Source organism: Panthera pardus, unplaced genomic scaffold, assembly GCF_024362965.1.
Source record: "Panthera pardus isolate Hobbes unplaced genomic scaffold, ASM2436296v1 HiC_scaffold_26, whole genome shotgun sequence".
Taxonomy (NCBI): Eukaryota; Metazoa; Chordata; class Mammalia; order Carnivora; family Felidae; genus Panthera; species Panthera pardus.
The window spans coordinates 21,618,738-21,634,496 of NW_026526832.1; the positions used below are offsets into that span (position 1 = coordinate 21,618,738).

The window sequence follows — 15,759 nt, forward strand, 5'->3', positions numbered from 1 at the left end:
TAAGCGTGTAGTGGAGAAGCCAGAAATTCACGAAATAATCACAATGAACTAGTAAAAACCTGAAATTATGGATCAGAGCTATAAACATACATGTGAGATAGATACAGGAATGGGGGAGACTTAACATAATATTTATGGAAGTAAGAGAAAGCTCCTTTTAAGGTGGTAATGTCTAAGCTGGTATCTGTTGAATGTATAGGTACTGACTACAAGAAATCTAGAGGGAGCAAGCTAGATTGTGGGAGCAGCATGTGCAAAAGTCCCGGGGAAACAAGAAAACATGGGGAGTATAAGGGACTCCAAGAAGAACAGAAAACTTGAAGTAGATTTAGCAAGAACTCTTAAGTGGCAATGAAAATGATAAAGAAGCTCTCCTAGATCTAGACTAAGAAAACAGTGTTCCTACCTTGATGCCAGTGTGTCACATGGCGATCCTTTCCTCTTATGTGAGTCTGGGTTAGCAGGGTCGGATGAACTGTCCCCGAGGCCACTCATGTTGAAAAACTTCACACCTAAAAAAGGAAGGACAACAATGAGAAATCTACTCTGGTGAGCTTTCTAACCACAGGAGAGGAGGAAGCTCCCTTATGTTAGAAGATATCTAAACACTATAGGGTCTCTGTGAATACCTAATTACAGCCATCATAAAAGTATCCCCATCTATACAGAGTCATCAGCTATTTAGTGTTTCTACACTTTCTTTTCTGTATTTGTAAAACAAAATAAATAGTCCCTTATGAAATCACAAAGGTCAAACAGGATGAAAGTATTATTAGAATAATGAAATAGCACTGAAATTTTATTTCAGAGAAAAAAATCACTTTCAGATGTTTCTAAGAACAAGGTATAACTGGGAGTCAGAGAAATTATTTCTTATATGTATTTATTTTAGATTGTGCTTTGAAAAGAACTTGAAACAACTTTTACTCATAAGGTTTGGGATTTTATACTGCTAAGAAAATAAATAATACATCTACAATTAAAGTTGAAGCAATGAATTAGATTTGGTACTTACCAACTCTGAATTCTATATTCCTAACCTTGTGTTTATGTAGTCAGGCGACAAAGATCAAATGTTTAGTCTATGTTAGGATCTTGGTATAGATGCCAGAGAACACAAAGTCATTTCCCTGAGCACGCCAGTCAGGTCTCTCTCTCACATGTTGTGCCAGGTAGTGACTACACTTACAGATCCACTCTGACTTGTCCCTATCAACTACTATTCTCTGTAGAATCCCTAACGAAACTCAGAATCCTATCCCTGGCCTTATATTCATCACGACCTTTTGTATGTTATTAGTGCCAAACAGCATACCTCCCCCATTTGTTTTCACCCCATCTACCCTTGAAAAAGGAAAGAAAATCCTTGCTAAATGGGAAAAACCTTTAACTTTTCCTTTTCCACAGCAATGACAACTGTGCTTATAAAGCTTATAAAGAATGCTGAGATCCATAAGAATCTCTCACATGGTTTTAATTAATACATGTGAGCAAATCCTTTTTCTCTAGTCCTGAAACTTACTGTCTCTAGCCTGTCCTTTGTCAATACCAAAGACTGTCAGTTCCCCCTTTTCTGTGTACAAATAATAACTAAAATTCTAATCATGAATTTATTATTTCATGCAACAAAAGGGGCACATTCTGAATTTCTCCCACATGAGAAGTGCAGTTCATAAAAACCTCCAACGCCTAGGATTGCAGTCTTGTAATTGCTTTTTACTTTTCTCCTTTACTCCTCATTTCTAATCAGTATCCATGTCCTGTCAATTCTTCCTTAATAAGAGATCTCAGATTGTCCCCTCCTTTTTATTCTCAGATATAGTTATGATTCTAGTTGGAACCCAATGCTTCATTCTGGATTAATGCAAGATCCATGTATCTGGTTTCTCAATTCCAGTCACTCTCACTTCTAATCTGTCCTATAAACAGCACCTAAACCATTCCTGCTCAAATGTCATTTCCAAGATATCAGTTCCCTGATGAGGAATCAACTGGGTCCCCCTACTGGAGCATGGTGGTTGAAAGCATGGGCTGTGGGGTCAGAAAGGCCTTACTTAAGTTGAAGTCCTGGCTTAACCAGTACCTACTTATTCTTGGGCAAAGTGTATAATCTCCTTAAACCTAATTCCTCATCTATAACATACAGATAATAATTACCTTCACCCACCTTCAGATCTGTTATAAGGACTGAACGAAACAGTGCATGTAAAGAGCATACTCTAGTTCCTGGAGAATGCTGACTGTTGTTATTTTCTCTTTAGACAGAGAGCTCCATGAGGGCCTAGGGTTCACTTGTGGATAACTCATCCCAAACCTTCTTATCAATAAATACAATGGACACTTTTCATGCCTTCATTTGTTAGTGCTCAATATATGCTAACTATTATTATTATTATTATTATTATTATTATTATTTTATTGGCCTACTTGGAGCAGCATTTGAAATAACCTTCTGAAACACTGTCACCCATTGGCTTCTGTGATCCCGTACTTCCTTCATTTACTTAACAAATAAATCAAGCATCTATCATGCATCAGACACTGTGCTAAAAGCTGAGCAAATAAATGGTCAGCAAAATAGAGGTTCCTGCCCTCAGGGAGCGGGAGAAATAAGCAAATAAGACACAAAAGTAACATATAATTTTAAACTGTGATAAAAGTTACAAAGGAAAAGAATACAAAAGGAAAAGGAAAAGGAAAAGAATAGGAAAAGAATAGAATAGAATGTTTCTCATAGAGAGAAGCAATAGGAGGAGACCTAATTTTAATTGGGGCCCTCTCCAAAGAAGTGATGCATAAATCAAACCTGACTAGAACAGTGTGGTTTTCTTCTGATCTTATTCTAAGTACTTTTTGCCCAATTCTTGGGGGTCAGAATTCCTCAAGGTCCTCATGTCCAAGGCCTCTTTTTCCCTCAGACTACATACATTATCCTCGGGTGATACCACTCACTCAGCCTGATATCAAAACACATCTCTATACTGATTATCCCCAAATCTCCACCTCTAGCTCAGATCTCCTAAGTCTCAGAGCCATAATCCAATACCTCACCAGCTATCTCCATCCAGATGTTACCCAGCACTTCAAATTCAACTTTCCAAACTGAACTAAACCTCACCTCATATATTTCTTCTTTTAGTTGGTATGCTGGAGTCCTTCTAACCTCTTCTCTCAAAACCCATATGCAAGCAGACACCAAGATTTGTCAATTTTTATTTCCTAAATATTTCCCAAATCCATCCCTTCTTCATAGCCTCCTCTCATCACCTCCTGCTGGACCATTTCTTTTTTTCAAATGTTTATTTATTTAGAGAAAGAGAGAGAGAGAGAGAGAGAGACACATAGTATGACAGGGGGAGGGACAGAGAGCGAGGAAAGAGAGAATCCCAGACAGGCCTCGATCCCACGAACTGGGAGATCATGACCTGAGCTGAAATCAAGAGTTGGACGCTTAACCGACTGAACCACCTAGGCGCCCCTCCTGCTGGACTATTAAAATAGCCTTCCAGATGGTCTCCCTGAGCCACCAGAGCAGGCTATCAGAAATGTAAGTCTGATCATCTCCATCTCTTGTTTAAAATCCTTCACTAAATCCTCACTGCTGAAAGAACAACATTCAACCTCTTGGACATAATATACAAAGTTTCCATCAGCTCTCATCTACTGTGCGTCAATTATAGAATTTGGTGAATAAGTGACTAAACATCTATTCAATCATGTACTTAACAGACTATATATGTTATATATTATATATGACACACATATATATAATCCATAGGAAACAGAGACACACACATGTAGATTATGTATGTTAATTTTAGTTCTGACACTAAGGAAAGACTTTAAAAATAAAATCCTTGGTTATATTCCACGTTTCCAGAAAAGGAAAACATTAGTCAGAAAACTTTAAATTGATCCAACATGGGTAGCCCTAATTTCACCAGCAACAAATATTTACTGAGTTCCTAGTATATGCCAGCCTCTGTTCTAGGTACTGGGGATATGACCGTGAATAAAATTTATAAAAATCACTGTCCTCATGTCCTCATAGAGGTTCATTCTATTGTAAGGCAGAGAGATAATAAATAAAATTAAAAAGTAAATTATACAGTATATTAAAAGGTGATATGTGTTATAGAGGAAAATCAGGCAAAAACAGAGGTGTAAGTGTGTAGAATGGAAGAGACAGCAGTTTTAAGTAGCATAGTTAGAAAAGGCCTCATTGAGAAGGTGAGATAAGAGCAAAGACTTGAAGGATGTGAAGGAAAGGGAAAGGTATCTGGAGGAAGAGTGCTCCTGGCAGGCGCAAAGGGAAGGGCTGTAAGGCCTTAAGGCTGGAGCATAACTATGCTTTTTGCAAAAGATGAAAGAGATCAGTGTAGTTAGAACCAGGGAGTGAGGGAGCAGATGAGCTCAGAAAGATTACACGATGAGGCTACATCGTGTAAGGCCATAAAAACCATTTGAAAGATTTTAGCTTTACTCTGACTGAATTAAGCAATCAGTGGAGGGTTAAGAACAGAGGAATGACAAGATCTGATTTTCATTCTAAGACTTCTGCTATAAAGGGTAAGTACAATCTTTCTCATTTCAGTAATTTGGTATTTAAGTTTCCAACTGCTAAATGGACTTTTTCATTTGGATATCCCACTGTCTCCTCAAACTCAATTTGTATAAAATATGTTGGATGTTTACGTTCCAGACTTCTGTTAATGATGAATAAATGAGATGAGTTGCATTGTGGAGTAATGTCATCATAAAAAATACTTGTTAAATCTCTTGTGGTGGGGGGAGAGGAAGGACCCATGATAAGAAAAATAATTACAGTAATTGCAAGGTGGACAACCTCAATGCAAAGGCAAACAGGCCAGACTTGTAAAAACAATCACCACAATAAAAAAGATGTCAAAAGACTCGACATGTTTGTTAGTATCTCTTCTGAAACCCAAACACAAAATAATAATCATCTAAGTGATATATTACTGTAATTAATACAACTGCTACCTTCTTTTCCTAAGAAACTCACAGAAGCATAAATGAGGTTATCACAAAACCAAATATCGCAGAAGAAGCCACCTCATTCTATATTCACATAGAAATAAAATGTAATGTTTTTAAATGTATTAATACAAATAATGAAATTATGCAATAACCTTTATAATAATGGGACATTAATTCTAAACTTTTCAACAGCAATAGAAATAAAAGAGAGCAGAAAATGAAGGGGGGAATATAATGAAAGATAAGACTCTGGAGTTCGCTAAACCAAAAGAAAGGAATTAGCTAATTCCCACCTCATGCTCAGGGGCCACTTCTTACTTCCTTATCTGCCTATCTTCTTTGCCTCCAAAGACATTAGGTTATACCTATCTGAGAATTTACCCATCTGGAATTCTACTGACTCTCAAAATAGAAAGGGCAATATACTATGCTTATTATACTATACTATACTGTACTATACTATACTGTATACTATGCTATAAATTATAATTCTTTTGTTTGTCTCCCATTCTAGATTATGAACTCAAAGCCAATTACTGGATCTTTTTACTGTATATCCAGTATCTAACATAATGCCTAAAAGATACAGAAGCTAAGACAGGTGATGCATTAGAAGTGATTATTTAACTAAGATGACATGTAAAAGTTTAAAGGATATTTCAGATATTTTATGGTTAATATATTTTCTGGAATCATTCATAAAGCTTTGGAATTCTTTCCTATAAGTGAGACTATGAGCTTATCTGAAATCCTTTTTACCCTATTTTCAATGGGGGGAAAAAACCCAAGCCCTATCTTCTTGATCCAGAAACTGGAGAACATCTCTTCTAATTTTGAAAAGGTAAAAATATACTATTTAGGGAAAACCTCAAACAATATTTCATAGTACTATAAAAACATAAAGTCATGTCACAGTGATACAACTGTAAACATAAATAATATAATTTCATAGACTGGATCATTTTGAGCAACAAATAAACCTAGATTGAAAATAAGATCCCCCATACTGTGCTCCCCTCAGACTACTGGCTAGAGATTGACATCTTCTAAATTTATCCAAGATTCTGAGGCTGAGGAGACATTAGACAATAACTCAACAGCAGCCAGACAGGCTGACCTACCAAAATAAGAGCCAACAGTAAGAAGCTATGAGAGGGTCACCAACAATTTGCTGATGATATGATTCTGGTATTAACTGCTTTCTATTTACAAAACACAATATACAGATAGTGGAATGCAAATCCCCTGATGAGTGAAAACTATTACAGCTGTTCTATTTGTGGAGTGGCTTTATATATGCCAGTAAGGGTACTTAAATAAGGTTCATTAAGAAAAGAATATTGGTTTCAGGAAACAATTTGCATACCACCTTTTAAAAAGAGGTAAGGTTTCTAAGTCAAAGTACCCTGCTGATTTAAAAAGAGTTGCTAAGTTATACTCAACCTCATGCAATCTGTAGAGAACAGTTTTGGGAATCAGAAACCACATCTATCTCAAATAGATCAGACAAAACCAAATAGGTGAGGCTGAAGAAATAGGTCAGTGTTTTATATTTCACTTGAACTATAAATTTCTAGAACATAAGAAATTGGTCACTCATCTCCCAGATTTAGCTGAGAATCACATAATTTGAAAAATAAGTAACAATATGTTAGTAAACAGCTCTAATAAATATACTTCAAAATGCTTAGCAGGCAATTAGCACAAAGCAGCACAGACATGATGAGAGGGACATTCTGAGGGCCGAACCTCTCCAATTTGACAGCTGTATGAAAAGAATCACATAGGAAAATCATTATAAACAAAGAGCTCCTGCAGTGGGCAACTGTCAATAAAGAAGTATTTCTCAGACTGGCATCTTCAGACACTTAGGGTTCTCTAAAAGAAGTTTTCAATTTCTCTTGTCTTTTCATTGCAATGTCAACTGAAATCTTTCTCAAGTGATAAAGTATTGGGATTTACATCGCCTTTTTTATGGTTGGATACTTTTCCATTGTTTGTATACATCACATTTTGTTTATCCGCCAGTTGATGGCCATTAGGTTTTTCCATTTGGGGGCTATTTATGAGGAATGATTCTATGATCATTTATATGCATAAATGTGAACATGTCTTCAATTCCCTTGGTATTTTAGAGTGGAACTACTAAGTCATAATAATGTAACTCTCTTTAGCTTTTTGAGAAACTGCCAAACTGTCTTCCACAGTGGCTACAGCAATGTACAAGCATTCCAATTTCTCCACATTCTCACCAAAAATTGTTATTTTATGTTTTGTAATTTTATTTTAATTCTGGTCGTCTTAGGAGGTGTGAAATGGTATCTCATTACCGCTTTGATTTACATTGATTTCCCTAATCAGTAATGACACTGAACACCTTTTCAGGTGCTTATTGACCATTGTGTATCTTTTTTTGGAGAAATGTCTATTCAGGTCCTTTGCCCGTTTTTAAGTTGGGTTATTTGTCTTTTTTTGTTAAGCCATGAAAGTTCTTTATATTAGAGTACTAAGCCTCTACCAGATATATTATTTGCAAACATTTTCTTTATGAACAGTTTTTAATTTTGATGAAATCCAATTTATCTATTTTTTTTCTTGTTTAGTAAGTGCAATGCCTGGACTTCCTTAAAGACAATTTCTACTGATTGCTATTCTTCCTGGGTATATACCATACTTTCTTATTTCTCTGAATGCCTCCTAACTTCTTGTTAAAAAAGCAGACATTTTGGGGCACCTGGGTGGCTCAGTCAGTTAAGTGGCCGACTTCGGCTCAGGTCATGATCTCGCAGTCCGGTCCGTGAGTTCGAGCCCCGCGTCAGGCTCTGTGCTGACAGCTCAGAGCCTGGAGCCTGTTTCAGATTCTGTGTCTCCCTCTCTCTGACCCTCCCCCGTTCATGCTCTGTCTCTCTCTCTCTCAAAAATAAATAAACGTTTAAAATAAATAAATAAATAAATAAATAAATCCCAGATATTTTGAAGCTAATGCCTAAAAAAGATTTCCTTAAAGGTCTGGAAACAAAAAGTCTCTGAATCCACAAAGCCAGAGACCAAAATTCAGATGGTGGCTCTCCCTGGCCCAGAGAAGAACCCCTACCCCAATAAGTCTCTGCCACAAATGGCCTGCCAGGATCTGAACTCTTATGCCCAGGAATAAAAAACAAAGGCAAAGAAATGGATTCAAAGCAATGAACTCTTAAAAATAAAGACATCATTTTTTCTTAGTTCATTGGTTCTATAAAACATCTGATTTTTCTTAAAATGTTTTTTACAGTAAAAGAAAATCTTGTGCAAAATATTTTATATATTAATAATAAAGAAATTATCAAGGATTTAATACTTTAAATTCTACAAGTGTGTCATGTCTGAAGTAATACATTTAATAAATTTATGTTTAGGTTAAGAGACAATGCTTTTTTTCTTTGCATTATTTTTTTCTAAACGGAAAGAATAAGTTTGGAAAAACCGTAAAAGTTTATTTTTTGTTTTTTATTAACAAAAATATAGGAAGAAGAGAAAAATCAGTTTTAAAACCCAGTATTTTAAATCCCTCTCATTGACTTTATTTAAAATTTAATTTTTTAAAGTTAAAAAATAAACATAAACGCATTCACCTTGCTAAAATATTCCTATTGAATGAACGTGTCCCTGAGGAAAAATAGTTGGCATATGAAATACATATTTGTGGCAGCTATCATAGTAAAACAACTGGGCAGAAACACCCTCAACATTTCCTTGCAAATCCATGAAATTAAATGATTCCAGTTATCATACAATTACATTGGGTAATTAATAGATATACTGTATATGACTTCCAAAAATCGGTACTATATCATTCTAACTTGTGGAAGATATGTTGGTATTTCTTTAAAAAAAAAAAAAAAGATTAAAATCAGTCTTCCTAGCCACAGCTCTCTTTAACTGTGTAAACAATAAAATAAGTGTTTGATATTTACTTGCATGTGCACAGGAGAAGAGTTTGTAATAGTTTAGCAAAGAGGTAACAGCCTTGAAAATGGTGGTCATAGATGTAAAACTAAGTGATAAAAATTTCACTCTCTCTCTCTTTCCGTCAATTCCATTCTCCTTCACAGATTCAGAAACTAATGAGCAGAAGAGAACAAAGATCAGTGGCCAGAAGAGAATGAAGATCAGCTTTAGATACAGATAATCTACAGATGAATATCCAAACCCAAAATCACATTTACTACATGAAATTATTCCAATATCTGATCAGAAGTTGTTCAATTTCCCACAAAGTATTTCAGAAACTCATTTCAGAATATAGTATGGTTAAATGTACATATATAAATCAGTAAAAGAAAAATAAACATACTGAAATTTGATCCTTAACATTATAAGGCAGAAGTACCAAGCTGCATGGGTTAATAATTTGCCAAAACAATGAAATTATATTTTGAGGGCACTAGAAAATGATCAAGTCAGGTAAGCCTCCAGTTAATTTTGGGATCATCCCCCTAGCTGGAGCAGAAGTGGCTTGAATGAAATCACAATACAAATGTACATACAATCCTCATTACCCAAATTTGCAGAAGAATATGCATTTTTTAAAGCCTGGCTTAAAACTTAAGTCATCCTACTTGATTCATTTATATTTGGCAAAAGCCTTATTGATACCCATGGGGAAACCAAAAAAAAAAATTCCCCAAGCATCTCAGGTGAATAGCTAGTTAAGTAGCATTTATATTTCCTCAATGATCATACTAATTGCTCTAGTCATATCCCTTCCAGTACAATGCCCAACAAATGGCCAACTCGAAACAAGTGAAACTCAAATTTCACTTTCCAGTGTTCTCAACAGAATAACACCTATGAGAGTAACGCTTATAATTTTTTTTAAATTTTTTAATGTTTTTTTTTATTTTTGAGAGAGAGAGAGAGACAGAGCATGAGCTGGGAAGGGTCAGAGAAAGAGGGAGACACAGAATCCGAAGCAACCTCCAGGCTCTGAGCTGTCAGCACAGAGCCTGATATGGGGCTCAAACCCATGGACCGCGAGATCATGTCCTGAGCCAAAGTTGGACACTTAACCAATTGAGCCACCTAGGCGCCCCAGTAAGGCTTATAAATTTTAAACTGGAGACTCAGATTCAAAATTTCAGAATCAGAGGGACCCCAGCAATTGTCATCTAGTACACTGTTCCTCAAACTTTTTGACTATAGGCCACTTAAGAATATACAAAATGCCTATCTTGCCTGTTCCCATTTTCACAGCATCAAGTCAGTAACAAAGAATTTGAGCAGAAAAAATAATAAAAATTGTTCACAAAACAGTAGGCCTATTAACGTGCATTTAATTACAAGATAGGACAATATAATAATAATAATTGTGTGTGTGTGTACAGTTTATGTATTTTATTATGTATTAACTCATTTACTCTTCACAACTGCCCTATGAAGTATGCATTATTATTTCTACTTACAGAATCACTGATTGAGTTCAACAATTTTATCTTACAAACTACTGACAATGATGATGATGATGAAGATAACAATGATGATGACCAACACTTACACAGGATTTACTATGTGCCAATCATTGTTCTAACCATCGAATTTACATTTTTTAACATTTATTTATTATTGAGAGAAAGACAGAGACAGAGCATGAGCATGCGAGGGGCAGGGAGAGGAGGAGACACAGAATACGAAGCAGGCTCCAGCTCTGAGCTGTCAGCACAGAATCTGACACGGGGCTCGAACTCACAAATGGCAAGATCATGACCTGAGTTGAAGTCGGACGCTCAACCGACTGAGCCACCCAGGGACCCCTGGAATTTACATTATTTACTCATAAACCTTACTAATTCAATTCACTCATAAAGTATAAGACAGGTAACTTTATAACCTATTTACAGATTGTAAGAAATGAGGAAACTGAGGCATAGAAACATTACTTGATCTGCTTAACATCATAAGTAGCAGAGGTAAAAATCATTAAGTAATTTGGCTCCAGAATCTGGCTATGCTTTAACTCATATAACTAATCTATAGTCACATAACTGAGAAGTAAAAAGCCAAAAACAGATTCCCAATATTTGCTTTTGCTTCTACATTAAAATGCTTCTTCATTAGGAGTTCTCTCAGAAAAGCTGACATTAAATTGTGCCACCTCTAGAAATCCTGGGTGGTATTTACAGGGAGTTTCAAACACACGAACAGAGAGCCTTCTCAATTCTTCATCCAAACGTCACACAAATAAATAAAATTGATTGGATACCCAGTCCTGACTTCTCTCATCATTATAATACAAAACCAATTATTTCTTATAAATATAATTTACCTTAAAATATAAACGTGTTATTCCTTCAAAAAGTTTTGCCATACAAACCCTAATTTTTGTCCAAAAATTTATAAATCTTGGATTCTAAGATCATATATATACATCCACACACATATAAAATTCTTTTCAATAACATCCAAATCATCTTTAGGAATCTACCTTCTGGAATTCTGGGCTCCCACCATGTTTCAACAGACTTTCCCCTGAAAAAAATCTTTACAGGCTTTGCTCTACCAGATAAGATTCTCAGTTAACAAATCCATGAATCTCCAAAGTCCCATATCATAGTCTCTTTAGAAAGGAACAAAGATGGAAACAGATATCAAGTTCAAAATGAGTGCTATTATACGGAACAGCTGACCTGTACTCTCCCAAAATGTCCATTTTATGGAAGACAAAGAAAAGCCGATCCCAGGTTAAAGGAACCAAAGAGATGTAACAACTACACAATGTGTGATTCTGGATCAGAGGACTGATAAAAATTTAATATGAACTCTAAATGCGATAATAATAATAATAATAATAATAATAATAATAATAATAATGAAAATGTTGTTTCCTGAGTTTCATTATTATGTTGTGGTTAAGCAGGAGAAACACACTGAATATTTAGGAGTGGAAGAACGTAAATGTCTACAACTTCCTCTCAGATGATTCAGCAGCAGAAATAGTAGCAAATATACAGAGAGATAAAGCAAACATAACAAAATGTTTCCAACTGGTGAAAGTGGGCAATGGGCAATACACAGGGCCTACCAATCTTGCAACTATGTGGCAGGTTTAAAATTATTTTGATAAATGTTAAGGAGAAATAGAGAAGATAAAAATCTTCATTGTGATATGAAGAAAAGAGACTTCTTAGAGTCACTCAATGAAAAAGGAGTTAAAGAAAAACACACCTAAGCCAGAGTTCAGTCACTAGATGATTCTGTTTTCTCTCCCTTTCTCTTTCATAAATATAAACTCCTCTCTCTCTCTCTCTCCATTGGGAATTAATAGTCTGATTTCAAATAATAGAAAATACAAGTTAATAAATATATCTCCAGTTAAATGAAAGCCAGAAATCTGGAGTGTGTTCTAGAAACCAATGAGACTTTATTTATTTTTGTTAAATTAAAAAAAAAAAAGTTTATTATTTTGAGAGAGAGAGAAAAAGACAAACATTAGCAGGGGAGGGGCAGAGAGCAAGGGAGACACAGAATCCAAAGCAGGCTCCAGGCTCCGAGCTGTCAGCACAGAGCCCGACGTGGGGCTCGAACTCATGGACCACGAGATCATGACCTGAGCCGAAGTCGGACGCTTAACTGCACCACCCAGGTGCCCCTACCAATGAGACTTTAAAGAGAGAGGCAGTAGGATTATTTTGCACCTCCAGCCCCTGCTTTAAAGCACTCTGCTGCCAACAGATAGTCTCGCCTCCATCTCCCAAATTCATTGTTTATCCCAAACACAGTTATTGTTTGTCAGCCAACTAAATCTAACTGCCTTTAACATCTATGGTGGTTAAAGCCCACTCTTCAAGCTGACAGCTATCACTCCACGGTGACAACCGTCTTCTCCTTTAAAAGTGAGTAGGTGGGTGTGCAGCTGGGCAAGGATGAGGGAAGCTCCTGGGGTGCTAATATTGTTTTACTTCTTAACCTGTTTAACAAGTATGTTTGGCACATGATAATTCAGGAGTTCTACACTTAAAATCTGTAACTTTTATCTGTATAGTGCTATAATTCAATTTAAAAAATCTATTAATTTTAAAAAGCCTCCTGCCAAAAGTCCACTTACTGATCTATCATTTTCTGATTAATCTTCAGCTTTTTACCTACTGTCTTGGCTTAGTGCATGTTTATCTTTCTAACATAGGCTTCTATGATCACTGTCATCTTTGTGGACACACAAGAACTATTCCCTCAGGGAGCTCACAAACTCTTCGAAATCAGCTATGTAAAAATGCCCAAATGTAAAAAAATGGGCACCAAATATAGACTGAATGACTGTACACATGTTAGAAATATACAGACCAAATCTAGGGATGGTTCAGTATAGTTTTTCTGCTTGCCATTTTTAATTCAATGAGGAGGTTCTCACTGTAAAATATTCATATGAACCCTATATTCATTTCAATGTGCATTAAAGTGATTCATAAAGTGTAATCTAGAACATTTTCATTTAGGAATGTCAGCAGATGTTTTATAATAACTTTGAAACTTTTAAATCAAAAACATATTTCCATCGGTAATCATTTTCCCTTCATACTTTTGTATAAACAAAGCTCTTTAAAAACAGTTACAATTCCCACCTGGGAGACTTCTTTGTTCATAATGAGTCCTCAAAACAGATATGGTCAAATCTAGCACTCCGGAGGGTAGCTTACAGGGAAGTGGGGTAGCGATGTATCCAGAGATGGCTCTAGTTTCTTCACTCTCACCTCATTTAAGGCCAATTATGCAAACTAAAAGGAGAAGAAAAAAATAAAAGCAGAAGGGAGGTTAGATTGTTGTTTTTGTTGTTTTAGTCTCTAAGAAATGACAAAGGTCAGAAATGCTGCATAAAGAAAGAAAATACAACTTTTAAAGCCAAATGGAAAAATATTTCCAAAAGACAATGGATGAAGATCTGATTTTACAGCTGAAGTCCTTTCTGGTGATTAAATATGTATTCCTATCTAAGGCTGCTGCTTAGGTAATACATAATTACATTCTGCCCTTAATCTTCTGAAAGTCATTTATATGTCTTTAAAAAATTTTTTTCTGGCTGCATTTGCATGTTTATTCTTCTTTTTAATTAAAATACTGATTGTTCAGGGGCGCCTGGGTGGCGCAGTCGGTTAAGCGTCCGACTTCAGCCAGGTCACGATCTCACGGTCCGTGAGTTCGAGCCCCGCGTCAGGCTCTGGGCTGATGGCTCAGAGCCTGGAGCCTGTTTCAGATTCTGTGTCTCCCTCTCTCTCTGCCCCTCCCCCGTTCATGCTCTGTCTCTCTCTGTCCCAAAAATAAATAAACGTTGAAAAAAAAATTAAAAAAATAAAATACTGATTGTTCATATTTTCAGTTTTCATTGAATACTTTCTTTGATTTCTGTAATACTTCTAACTATGCATTAAAGTTACTATGTTATTTTTACTTTTGAATTTTTTTAAATGTTTACTTATTTACTTTTGAGAGAAAGAGAGTGAGCAGGGGAGAAGCAGAGAGAAAAGGAGAATCCCAGGCAGGCTCTGTCAGTACAGAGCTCCATGCAGGACTTGAACCCACGAACTGTAAGATCATGACCGGAGCCGAAATCAAGAGTTGGAGGCTTAATTGACTGAGCCACCCAGGCACCCCACTTTCAAATTTTTCACTGAAAAACTTTATAAACTTTTTAAATAAAGTTCATTCACTTTTTGAGAGAGAGAGAGAGAGAGAGAGAGAGAGAGAGAGAAAGCCAGCCAGCCAGAGCATGAGTGGGGGATGGGTAGAGAGCAAGGGAGACACAGAACTCAAGCAGGCTCTAGGCTCCACGCTGTCAACACAGAACCGAACGCAGGGCTCAAATTCATGAACCGTGAGATCATGACCTGGGCAGAATCAGATGATCAACCAACTGGGCCACCCAGGTGCCCCTTTACAAACTTTTTATATTCGTAATACTTTAAAATTCGTTGAGCTTTGGTTCCAGTAATAATGGACTATCTCACATTGGACTAACTTGCCCTTAGATAACAATTATTAACTCTGGACAAAATATTAAAATAACTGTTCAAGGGCTCCTGGGTGACTCAGTTGGTTAAGCCACTGACTTCAGCTCAGGTCACGATCTCAAGGTTCGTGAGTTTGAGCCCCCACCCCCCCTCCCCACCCCTCCAATCAGGCTCTGTGCTGACAGCTCAGAGCCTGGAGTCTGCTTCAGATTGTGTCTCCCTCTGTCTCTGCCCCTCCCCCATTCACGGTCTCTCGCTCTCGCTCTCAAAAATAAACATTTAAAAATTTTTTAAAAAGTTAAAAGTAACTGTTTAAAGATACTGAAAGTGACCAACAGCCAGCAGAAACGTAGGGGATTTGATTATTAAAAGAAAGGAACCATACTGAGATGAGATGTATTCGTACAACTCTACCTTAAGAGAACTCTTCCCAGTGTATCCCCCGTAAGTACTGGGAGGCTAGGGCTAAAGAAGAAAACCAGAGTCTCATTGGCATCTAAGAGCTGACAGAAAGCTGACGATAGGAGGGGAAAATCATGGTAGGAAGGGTAGTACAGTACAGGGCAGGGGGAGCTTAAATCTGTCCACAAATGCTCAAATCTTTGGCTGGTCCCTGAACTGCTCATGCACTGGGAGACTCCAAATAGCCCAACAGAAGGCAACAGCTGGAAGACTAAAAAGCTGAACAGAGATTTCGGCTTCCTACCACAGGAAAGACACAGTTTGGATTTTGAATCCTGCCAAGTTAAAAGGGCCTGGTGAACACAACGGACTTCTCACA

The 15,759-nt window shown here is 36.6% G+C and overlaps 1 protein-coding gene across 7 annotated transcripts in view; it reads right to left on the bottom strand.

Annotated features, from left to right (window-relative positions):
* NCOA1 (nuclear receptor coactivator 1) overlaps nt 1-15,759 on the bottom strand; it is a 239,359-nt gene that overhangs the window by 90,059 nt on the left and 133,541 nt on the right. For 4 of the 7 annotated variants that reach the window (XM_053891093.1, XM_053891090.1, XM_053891095.1 and 1 more), the window contains exons 1-2: nt 13,596-13,748; nt 407-512 (exon numbers count right to left, since the gene is read on the bottom strand). In XM_053891093.1, the coding sequence (XP_053747068.1) occupies nt 407-495 (89 nt within the window). In that variant the 5' untranslated portion in view covers nt 496-512; nt 13,596-13,748. Of the gene's footprint in view, nt 1-406; nt 513-13,595; nt 13,749-15,759 lie in introns of those variants that run through there. The other 3 variants (XM_053891092.1, XM_053891091.1, XM_019450414.2) reach the window with 1 other exon arrangement.